Below are 12,500 nucleotides of genomic sequence, written 5' to 3'. Positions count from 1 at the left end.
TCATCAGTAAAGCCTGTATTTCTCCAAACATGTACAAATGCTAAATATAAGGTGCTTACCCGCTTGCCTTAAATGTTAACTAGGTGTCCGGAGTATTTGTGCAATATATTAGTCCATATTTTTCAATTAAGAAGTGTTTAAGTCGAAAGTTCCCAATGGGCGGTAGTGACGGGGCGCATCCGGTGAAAGCCGGAATTACACTCAATGTAAACAGGAATTAAACGAGGGGGGGAAATGGCGTTCGTCCACAGACGGGATTAAAACACTTCTTCATTGAAAAATATGGACTAATACATTGCACAAATACTCCGGACACCTAGTTAACATTTGAGGCAAGCGGGTAAGCACCTTCATTTGTACATGTTTGGAGAAAAACAAATTTAAAAAACGTCCGATTACTCGATTTAAAAAAAAAAGTTTGAATCTTGTGCCATCGAACGAAGCTTTGAATATTCAAGTTATTTGGGTCAGCCCTACTGTGGAGTGGTTTCAACCGTTGAGTTCTTGAAAGCGATGAGATGTAGTTTGTTTAGGAATTTCTTCACTGCTTCTCTCAGTGGGAGATAGAAAATGCCCTGCCTAATGTCTGTGCACCACTCAAAGCCTACTGTAGGTGCAAATGATGGCTTTACAATGTCCATTTACTGTATGTGTGGACACTGTTTTAAAAGTTGTTTTCATTTCAACTGTAAAGGGACCACCTGCAGATACATGCAGGCTTGTCACAGCTCATTCTACTATCGCACTCACTGTTTGTGATGAGTCCCATTTCCTCCAATATAAAGCCTTCTAAAAGCATTACAAAATGTGTTCCTCTACTCCAGCTGTTATCTGATATTCTTGAACATGTGTTCTAAAAATGAGTGTACTGTGCAGGGGGTGTTTAATAAAACATGAAAATGACAATGACAACCTCTTCGATCCCATTAATTTCAATTCTATGTTTTTATAGGCATTTCTGCAGGCTTTGTATAATGTAGTGGTTCTACAAGCAAGCACATCAGTGCAGGTGGTTTCAGTTACTTCTCTGAAACAAGAGTTACAAGGTCTTATACATTTATTGTGAAAAAATTAATTGATGTGAAAAATAAGAAATTTACTTTTACTTTTACTTAAGTATTTTACTTAAGTGTTTTTAAAAGCATGTACTCTTGATTACTTAAGTACATTTAAAAGCAAGTACTCTTACTCGAGTAACATTTTGACTGAGCTACTTTTACTTGTAGTGGAGTAAATTTAACCAGGGAGTATCTGTACTCTTACTCAAGTACTGGGGTCGAGTACTCTGTCCACCTCTGCTCGCGATTGAGATCATTTTGTTATTAAAGAAAGCCTCTGCGCAATAACGTTTCTGGGTGTAGGCTACTGCTTGCGTTTAAAACAAAGTCTGCTTCACAACTTTTCACTGTTGATGCAGCTTTGTCTGCTGCCGAATAGCAGACCTACAAGCTGACAACACGTCGTGGATGCAACGCATTGTGAGCTTGTAGGTCTGCTATGTTTATAAAACATAATGAATAAATAAACAAAAAGCATACTGGATTAAATGTATATATAATATAATGACACAATCCAGGTCCAGGGTCTTCAACGTTTTTCAGGTCAAGGACCCCTTAGCTGAGAGAGAGATCAAGCAGGTACCCCCAGTACGCTACATATAGGCTTGTATAAAACTGTGTTGCAGACTTTCTTTCGTTTAGGCTGTTTCTGTAACCTCAAGAGGACACATATGGAACCAAATGGACCCCGACGTGAAATAGGGTGCTAAATTCGCCTATAATAAACGTCATAAAAGATCAGCATTAATTTTATGTTCTACTCCTAGTTTTGGTGTCACTAAATAACAAACAGTCCCTAACAGAATACATTTCCATTACAAATGAGGGGCTAAATACATATAATACCCCCCCCCCCCCCCCCCTCAATTACAGTACATTTAGAGCATACAGAATATTTGAATACATTTAGGAGTAAATGACAGATTTCTTTGATCTAGACCAGTGGTTTTCAACCTTTTTCATGCCAAGGACCCCTAAATTGATATACATTTGACCGCGGACCCCCATTTGAAACTTTTTCGTGCCAGGGACCCCCCAGAAGCAAAGACATCAGTTAATTTTCACTTTAAGAAATATAAATGATCAAAGATATGCACAGTTTTTCAAGGTATTTCAAAAATAGCAGATCTACAAGCTCATAGCGCGGCACTCGGTGCCGCGCTTTGAGCTTGTATATCTGCTATTTTTGAATAGCCTAAGCTAAGTGGTTAAAAAATATTGTGATGCTATTAACTCATTTTGCTGGGGACCCCCTGGTACTCTCTCAAGGACCACTGGTGGTTCCCGGACCACTGGTTGAAAACCACTGATCTAGACCTCTCCCATGCTCAGTGTTGCCATGTCCTGTACTTATAAGCGACATGCCCTTGTTTTTCTGTGAAGGTACTTGTAAAGACTGGTGGTTGGGCTTTGCCCCTGTTTCTAAAACGTTGTTGATATTTGGCGTATCATTTATGGCTCATTTTATATTTATGTTGATAGCTTGTAGATCTGCTATTTTCTACTACTACCACCACCACCACCACTAGTAATAATATTAATAACTAGAAAAAGTGCTCCTCGCAGCACAGGTCTCCACCAGGTCAGGTAGGTTATTATGGCCTCCTGTGGTGCTATAATAGGCCAATGTGAAAAGGGTGGCAGCAACACGAGGAAAGGCAACGCACATTGCAGAGGAATATGAACTGATTTTGCTGCTCATAAATGATATAGCAGGAATTATGTTGAACAGTAAATAGCGGGTGGCTCTTATAAGAGTCTTTTTTGATGTTTTGTTTAGGTAACAGAGTTTAGGTATTTCTGAATTACATTATATTCAGTCAACATATAAATACAATACATATTTCAAACATAATAATCTTTGTCATCACAGTACTTTATAGCAGTCTCTGCATTCAGGAATGCACAGAGACACTATGCTTAGCTTTTGAGACAGATGAAGTGTCACAATATATTCCAATATATATAATTGTATTATGCTTATATCATACTGTACAACACAATAAAGCCAGCGGCTGTTGTTCACATGTAGGCTACTGTAGGCTACTGTATGAGGCTATGTGCAATCTCTTATAGTGGGAGAGCTTAACAAGATAATCGAAACGAAGCGGATAAAAGCGCCAATTTTTTTATGAGGCTTCTTTAGGACCTACTGATGGATTCTAGCCTTGGGTACCAAACTTTATTTTGAAAAGTATCCATACAATTATCCATATCAATATCCATTAAAAAAAACAGGCCGATTCACTTTTTGGCCTATAACTCTTGAACCGTAGGTCATAGAATCAAAAATATATTTTTCCTGGACTCCTTGGATCACGACACAACTTCTCTTATAGGTCCCGCCCCTTTTCCGATTTCAATTAAATTAAATCCAATTAAATTTTATTAAATCCAAAATTCACACAAATCGGCACACACTGTGTCTTTGGTCATGTGATGTAGATGTATCAGTCCGACTCCGATTTCTCAAATTCCCCTCAGATTGGCTACGATTGGCTTCTAAAATTTGTACACCTGCATTTAAATGCGCTTGGCAGCCAACTCCCCTGCAATCAATTAGCTCGTCACTTCTCCTTCTCCACATGACCAAAGACACAGTGTGTGCTGATTTGTATGAGTTGGACAACATTTGTAGGAGTAATAGCAAAATGTGTGTTTTGAAAATAACGCAAAATGGCGTAACATTTTGAAATCAGAAAAGGGGCGGGACCTATATGGGAAGTTGCGTCATGATCCAAGGAGTCCAGGGAAAAAATACTTTTTGTCCTATGACCTACGGTTCAAGAGTTATAGGCCAAAAAGTGAATCGGCCTGTTTTTTTTAATGGATATTGATATGGATAATTGTATGGATACTTTTCAAAATAAAGTTTGGTACCCAAGGCTAGAATCCATCAGTAGGTCCTAAAGAAGCCTCATAAAAAATTTGGCGCTTTTATCCGCTTCGTTTCAATAATGTAAAAAAATGGGGTTAAGCTTCTACACTATTACAAGTAGTTACTTTATCAGCTGAAGCTCTATAATTCAGCATTATGAAAAGGTGTCTCTCTTCAACAAACTGAGACAGCAACCCTTGTCTTTAAATGTGTGTGTCGGGGCCGTGAGTGGCCGGCGGGCGGGGGACGAGAACTGGAACTGTACGTGCAAAAGCACTAGGGACGCGTCACGGGTCCATTTGGTTACACTCCCAGAGTTAAATTAACACCGGTAAATGAACCCTGGAGGGGTCCCTGTGTATATCTGTTGTATGCAGTTCGGCCCGGGAAATACAGTATGTGACAAACTGTGAGAGCTCAACATTTTAATGAACAGCAGCAGCTGCCTTTTTCTCTTCATTAAATATTATTGGCTATAATTCATGAACAACTAGAAAAAGTGCTCCTCGGAGCACAGGTCTCCGCCAGGTCAGGTAGGTTATTGTGGCCTCCTGGTGGCGCTATAATAGGCCAATGTGAAAAGGGTGGCATTTCTTCTTAGGCCTTTCAATGGGACATTGCATTCATGATTTGAGGCATTTTGTTCCAAAAATGTGTTTTGCTAAATTAGACCTGCTGGTGGCGCTATAAAGGCCAATGTGAATGTGAAAAGGGGGGCATTTCTTCCTCGGCCTAGTGGGAATCTGCATGCAAACTTTCACGGAAATTGCACACTACATTCATGTTTTGAGGCATTTTGTTTAAAACTGACCAATCCTGCAAACTTTGGAAGCCACTGTAAGCCAAATAGGATGGAATATGAAATATCGGACAGATCCATCAGAATCACATGACTATGGAGATGCAGTTTACCAATTTGCGTGTTTTTTGGACAGAATCTGAAGGAATAATCTCCAAAAATGTATTTTACATAAGTCAGCCTCCTGGTGGCGCTGTAAAAAGCAGATGTGAAAAATGCAGTCTAATGTTTTTCCTTGGCCTCTAGGGAGTGTGCGTGCAAAGTTTCACGCAGATCGGTGCAGTTATAGTTAAAAATGCAAATCGGCCAGTTATAGCGCCACCATGAGGCTGATTTGAAAATGTTCAAGTGGCATTTCTTCCTCGGCCTGGTGGGAATGTGCGTGTGCAATTTTATGGAAATGGCAAGCTGCGTTCATGATTGGAGGCAGTTTGTTCAAAACGGACCAATCCTGCAAACTTTGGAAGCCAACCTTAGCCAATGAGGATGCAATATGGGAAATCGGACAGATCCGGGTTGATCACATGACTATAGAGATACTGTGTACCGATTTGCATGACGTTTGGTTAAAAGCTGTAGGTGTAATGGGAAAAATGTGTTTTGCACAAATCGGCCTCCTGGTGGCGCTATAACAGGCACATGTGAAAAATGTTGGGCAGAGGTTCTGAATTGGCATCCAGGGAGTGGGTGTGCACAGTTTCGCAGCGACCGGGCCAACGGTGCCGGAGATTAGCTGGTAACACACAGACAGGACACACACACACACACACACACACACACACACACGGACGGACGGAGGGTAAAACATACTCTCTCGCCATGCCTTTCGGCCTGGCGGAGACAAAAATGCAGTGCAGGTGTTTTTCCTTGGCCTCTAGGGAGTGTGCGTGCAAAGTTTCACGCAGATTGGTGCAGTTATAGTTAAAAATGCAAATCGGCCAGTTATAGCGCCACCATGAGGCTGATTTGAAAAAGTTCAAGTGGCATTTCTTCCTCGGCCTAGTGGGAATGTGCGTGTGCAATTTTATGGAAATGGAAAGCTGCGTTCATGATTGGAGGCAGTTTGTTCAAAACGGACCAATCCTGCAAACTTTGGAAGCCAACCTTAGCCAATGAGGATGGAATATGGGAAATCGGACAGATCACGGTTGATCACATGACTATAGAGATACTGTGTACCGATGTGCATGACGTTTGGATAAAATCTGTAGGAGTAATATACAAAAAATGGGTTTTGCACAAATCGGCCTCCAGGTGGCGCTACAACAGGCCCATGTGAAAAATTTGAGGCAGAGACTGACAGCTGCCACAGCACTTCATTTAGCCTGCTTTATCCTGTTGGATTCATTCAACATATATGCTTCATATAGCCTACATATAGCCTGTTGCTGGCCACCACAGAATCTAATTATTAGGCTAATATAAAAATAAGAGGCTTCAGGGGGAAATGATTGATCGCTTTGTAACTCCCCAGAACACTCCCAAGTCCCAAGGACCCTGGTATTGATGCGAGGTGGTCTCTCTCAATCTCTCTCTCTCTCTCTCTCTCTCTCTCTCTCTCAGAGACAAGTCAGAAAGTGAGAAAGAGAAACAGAGAGAAAGCCAGAGAAGTAAATGTAGGCTACATTTCAAGTTGTGCAATTTGATTATTGGCTGATGATAACTGGCACAAGGACTTAATAATCAAACTTTGAAGATCATATAGAGAGTTTGAATGGCAGACATCCCTTCAGAATTACGTTCAAGACCAGGTATCATGCATCCTGCAGTGCGCCACGCTACAAAGCATTTTAACTGTCCGACCACCACGTTCCCAGTGGGTGCTCGCTGTCTCCCGTGGGTGCTCACATTACCCAAGCACCCACAAGGAAAAAAAACGAACACGAAACCCCTTAAATAAAAAACTAACGGTCTCTACATCTACAAAGTAACTACAGTAGTTGCTAAAGCTGTCAAATATAATAGTGAAGTAAAAAGTACAATATTTGTGAGAGATGTAGAGTAGTGGAGTAGAAATATAAAGTACCTCAAAATTGTACTTAACTACAGTACTTGAGTCAATGCACTTTCCACCACTGGCTATATTTCCTAATAAGCAGATGGGGGAGGAGTAGACAAAAACTGTACTCAAGTATTGTTACTTTAATAATAATCACTAAAGTAGAAGTAAACGTCACCATCCAAATAGTTATTTCAGTAAGTATCTAGTAGAAAGGATACTCAAGTACTGAGTTACTTTTTATGATCAGATTTAATGTTTAAATAATGAGAGCAGAATTAATGTAATAAAAATGTACAAAATATGAATGTGTAACTGCATGTCCAATAGAAATAAGCTAAATATTGAATAGCATTATGCAAATTCAAATATGACCTAAACCTATCCCTTTAACTACTTTCAACCTGGAGGAGTCACTATGTTGGGCATGTCATTATAGGCAAAACTTTTCAAAAATAACAAATAGAATATCTATTTCACTCAGTCTGGCCTGTGCCCTGAGATGAGTTTGACACCCCTGATTTAAACCCATATCAACATGGGTTTCATTAGAGAGAAGCTACCATTAATTAAAGTACTTCTGTTTTGTGTGCTCTTATAGGCCAGAGGGTTTGCATCCAGAGATGATGCTGAAAGCTTTGAGAAGTAGGTAGTCAGTAGCTTGATGAATATATCAACCTTAGTGTATTATTCTAGAATCCTACAGTATGCGGACACACACCACAGGTAGGCAGGGTTCACCCCAATACTAAGCTGGTCATTTGTAATAAAACCCAGGAGGTAAGATTCTGTATTATTTTGGTTAATAGCAACGTATTATAGTTGGGGTTATTATCGTCTTAATTCACAGTAAGATGTGAATAAATTAATGTCACATGCTGCTGTGTATATGAGCTGTTCATCTAATTTCATCTGATTTCATGAATAAAACAGAATACACACTTACACTTCCTCAAGCCTGGTTTCAGCATCTTCTCTCCACCATGTTTGACACTGAGGGTGAAGGAGAGACAAAGTCAGGCCTGTATATTCTACTCCTGTAACTAGATAATAGAAACAATGATTGATAACAATGTTCACCATCAAACATTAAACATTGCTATACATCATCACAGTATGATTTCTATACTCTAAACATACTAGAACACATTTGAGTGGCAGCAGGTCTCTCCATACCTGAGAGCCTCCAGTGGTAGAGCAGAGAGTTGATCAGTGTCTCCTAGGTGATTGTAGTTTAAGTCCAACACTTTGAGATGGGAGTTGGCTCTCAGAGCTGAGACCAGATAAGAACAACCTTCCTCTGTGACCAGACAGCCTGACAACCTATAGTGCGACACACACACACACACACACACACACACACACACACACACACACACACACACACACACACACACACACACACACACACACACACGATGTTAATATTCTAAAGGACATGAACACACCTGCATGTGATGTGATGCTAATGTTCTAAACATACCTGCTACTATGCTATCTAAACAGTATTATGTACATATATATTATATTCTTTGATTACATTTTTGACCCGTTTCTATACTGTTTCCTTTCTCTCCTGCTCTTATTCTACCTCTATCTCTCTCACACACACACACACACACACACACACACACACACACACACACACACACACACACACACACACACACACACACACACACACACACACACACACACACGCACACAGTTTACATTCATTTAACTCTGACCAATCTCGCAGATTTTCTATCTACAAAAAAGGTATATTTTAATATGGAACTATTGGAGACAATATATTTCTGTTAGAACCCACAGAGACACCCATGCAGTGCTAAGTCAGTGTTGTGGAGGGTCTCACAGCACACCACTGCTCCAACTGGTCCACACTTTGCACAAATATTGCTCAGTGGTCATTGGGATTGCTGCTTTATGCACCGTTAATGTATTTTGTTGTTACGTAATACATTTTTATTGTTTTTTTGCCCCGCATTTTGGCCAGTAGGCAGCCTGTAGCACCACATTTGGTTACATATTGAATTAGGTTTATTAGTTGTAGGCTATACCTGATGTAATGACAGCTATCAAATACAACTCACTGATGTCATTCAGAGGGTGACACTGATTACATCCCACATGTTCTTCTAATGGTTTTGATTGTCTGTCAGTGTTTATGTCATTCATAAAATCACTCTGCAAGTGATCCACACAAGTTCTCTGTTGTCCCAAATGTGTGTACCATTTGTCATTTAATGTCATGTAGACAAGGTTACTGAGCACAATCATTTTCCAATATTGTACTAATTTATTCCCAACTTCTTCCCAACCATTGAACGTTTTTATTGTGGAAAATGAAGAGCGAATAACTCACAACTTTGTTTGTTCTCCTCTATCTAGCCTATAATTCATTAATTCAAACCAATGTTACATGTGCATGCACACATCATTTGTTTTCCTTATTAAATGAAAACACCACCCTGGATTCACAACACATTCTCTAATGACTTTTTCCTTTTCAGAATTAAAACTACATTGCTGCCTACATGTATACAAATACATGATCAATACAAATTACAGTCAAAGCTGATGGGGACAGCTGGGAGGAGGCCTGGTAGTGTCACAGTTCGGGCACTGCCGCTCCTCAGCCCCCCCCCCCCTCTCTTCACTAACTTGGTGCCCGTTCTGAGCCTTTGAAGCCCGCGGCACGCCCGGCTGGTGGCCCTTGTGGCTAATGACTTTCTGTTTGTTATTTAAAGCCCTTCCAGCCGGTGCCCTCTGTCGGACATTGTACCTGTTTGGTGTTTGTGTGCTTGTGCCGTATCCACGTTTGCCTTCCCTCTATGCTTGGGGGTTCTATTTCTGTTCCTGTTTAATTCCAGTAAAGTCCTAGTTTCCCGTTATTATCCTGTCTGTGTCCTGCTTTTGGGTCCTACCTCTGTTTACCGAGTCCACACCGTGACAGGTAGTGTCTGTAGTACAGGGGGGCTTTCACATAGGAAGGGGCCAAACTTTTTTCTAGTTCAATGAATCAATGGTCCAAACTTGTGAAACTTAACAAGTTGTCTTTGCATTTGACAGCTTGACAGATATTATACTATATATACTATTGTCTGTGCCCCCAACACACACACAGACCAAAAAAGAAAAGTAATTGGGATAAGCTCCATGTGTAATTACTCCAGAATTGTCATCTGTTGAACAGGCTCATGAATACTGACCTGAGGGTCTCCAGTGTACAGTGTGGACTCCCCAGTCCAACGCAGAGCTCCTTCACGCCTGCATCGCCAAGATCATTATTAGTTAGATCCATTTCTTTCAAAGTTGAGGAGCTGGAGCTGAGAACTGATGATAACTCCTCACAGCATCTCTCTGACAGGTTACAGCCACTCAGCCTGATGAAACAGTAGTGATTACATCATTGTTTGTATTTTATGTTTCTGTTAAAGAAACATCACATTATACATTAAAAATCCAATCAATCAATCAACTTTATTGTCACAACACAGTTACAGGTAAAAGTGAGGTGAAACTCTTGTTTAAGCAGGCTTTCACGTTTGCAGTTCAAGGGGTAAAAGATAATTACAAGTAAAAAATGGAAAATGAAAAGAGCACAAAAAGGCTGAAAATAGCAGCATGTTAAGATCAGTATTCTGTCATATACAGAGGTCCTAAATCACATGTAGTGCATTCAATAAAGTGCATGTCAGTGTCATGTCAGCTTTGAAGTCTTAAAGGAAGACCTGAAAGTCCAGTTATTAGTATTAGTGGAAACAAAAAACCTTCATACATGTAATTTTAAATGTAACTTTCAGTTAGTATTTGTATGATTTTTATCTTTAATTCCGAGGGTAATAATAAAATCAGTTGAATGGGGGTTATGGTTATCTCCCATTCTGTTTATTTGTTTGTATGTCTGTCTGTCTGTTAGTAAAATAAGTCATGAACAGAAGGCCAGGATTTCATGGAACTTAGTGGTAAAATTCAGTAGGCTTCAGATTGAGGAAGGGTGAAAGCCCCAAACGTCACAGCAGCACTCAAGTGCAATAAAGAATTCTATAACTAGAGTGAGCGTTCTCTTTTGGTTTTCATGTTAATTTGTTCGTTCAGCACCTGCCTAACTTCAGGTGTGGATGTGCATGTCTTTCCTCCTTTTTATATTACATTTCAGTAGGCTGCCATGACAAGATGATTACAGTTGGGGTCAAATAGCTCAAAGGTCAATGTCAAAATCAAAGTCAGACCTACATAATCGATCAAATCATATCTTGATATTTGCAATGTGCTGGTGGAGGCATATGTTCTGGGGGGATGGGGGGAATCCATGCTTTTAATATCAGCAAGTATATAGGGCTTAAGGGGTTAAGAAATCCCCCCCCCCCCTCCGATTTTTGAACAAATCAAATCTTGGGTGGAGGTATGTGCTAGTGCAACGTTCTAGTTTAGTACAAGCTGGGCTAGTTGATGAAGAGTTCTGGTGGTTTTAAAGGATTTCTGTTTCCTCCTCAAACTCTCATGTTTACACTCCACAGGTTCAAGGTGATGTTTACACTCCACAGAGAAGCACAAATGACAGTAAATCTACAAAAGGGGACATTTTAATATGGAGCTATTGGAGACAATATTAATTTAATTAATGGTCCAAACTTATGAAACTCCAGAATTGTCATCTGTTGAACAGGTTCATGAATACTGACCTGAGGGTCTCCAGTGTACAGTCTGGACTCCCCAGTCCAACGCAGAGCTCCTTCACGCCTGAATCGTGCAGACCATTATTGCTTAGATCCATTTCTTTCAAACCAGAGGAGCTGAGAACTGATGATAACTCCTCACAGCATCTCTCTGACAGGTTACAGCCACTCAGCCTGAAGAAACAGTAGTGATTACATCAATGTTTACATTTTATGTTAATGTTTAAGAAACATCACATTATACATGAAACATATCCAGTTATTAGTATTAGTGGAAAAACATTTCTGTTAGTATTTGTATTTTATCATTACTTCTGTGAATAATAAGATTCTCTCAATCTCTTTCTATCTGTTAGTAAAATAAGTCATGAACAGATGGCCAAGCTTTCATGGAACTTAATGGGAGAATTCAGTAGGCATCAGTCTGAGGAAGGGAGAAAGCCCCAAACGTCACAGCATTACTCAGGTGTAATAAAGAATTCTGCAACTGGAGCCCACAGTGTGTGAGCGTTCTCGTTTGGTTTTCATGTTAATTTTTTCGTTCAGCACCTGCCTAACTTCAGGTGTGGATGTGCATGTCTTTCCTCCTTTTTATGTTCAAATGCAGTAGGCTGCCATGACAAGATGATTAAAGTAGGGGTCAAATAGCTCAAAGGTCAATGTCAAAATCAAAGTCAGACCTACATAATCGATCAAACCATATCTTGATATTTGCATTGTGCTGGTGGAGGCACATTTTCTGGGGGGATGGGGGGAACCCATGCTTTTAATATCAGCAAGTATATAGGGCTCAAGGGGTTAAGAAATCACCCCCCCCCCCCCCGCTAGTTGAAGAAGAGTTCTGGTAGTTTTAAGGGATTTCTGTTTCCTCCTCAAACTCTCATGTTTACACTCCACAGGTTCAAGGTGATGTTTACACTCCACAGAGAAGCACAAATGACAGTAAATCTACTAAAAGGGACATTTTAATATGGAGTTATTGGAGACAATATTAATTGAATTAATGGTCCAAACTTATGAAACTCCAGAATTGTCATCTGTTGAACAGGTTCATGAATACTGACCTGAGGGTCTCCAGTGT

General features: G+C 40.1%; 1 protein-coding gene across 3 annotated transcripts in view; it reads right to left on the bottom strand.

Annotated features, from left to right (window-relative positions):
• The window catches only part of LOC311058247 (NACHT, LRR and PYD domains-containing protein 12-like), a 46,197-nt gene that overhangs the window by 8,315 nt on the left and 25,382 nt on the right, over nt 1-12,500 (bottom strand). The window contains exons 8-12 of one of the 3 annotated variants that reach the window (XM_084075617.1): nt 12,484-12,500; nt 11,426-11,593; nt 9,950-10,123; nt 7,911-8,057; nt 7,681-7,727 (exon numbers count right to left, since the gene is read on the bottom strand). The exon at nt 12,484-12,500 is cut by the window's right edge and continues 154 nt beyond it. In XM_084075617.1, coding sequence (XP_083931743.1) covers nt 7,681-7,727; nt 7,911-8,057; nt 9,950-10,123; nt 11,426-11,593; nt 12,484-12,500 — 553 coding nt within the window. The remainder of the gene's footprint in view (nt 1-7,680; nt 7,728-7,910; nt 8,058-9,949; nt 10,124-11,425; nt 11,594-12,483) is intronic. The other 2 variants (XM_084075619.1, XM_084075618.1) reach the window with 2 other exon arrangements.

The sequence above is a fragment of the Gymnoscopelus microlampas genome, assembly GCF_963454915.1.
Source record: "Gymnoscopelus microlampas genome assembly, chromosome: 13".
Taxonomy (NCBI): domain Eukaryota; kingdom Metazoa; phylum Chordata; class Actinopteri; order Myctophiformes; family Myctophidae; genus Gymnoscopelus; species Gymnoscopelus microlampas.
This window is presented reverse-complemented; position numbering and strand designations above follow the sequence as displayed.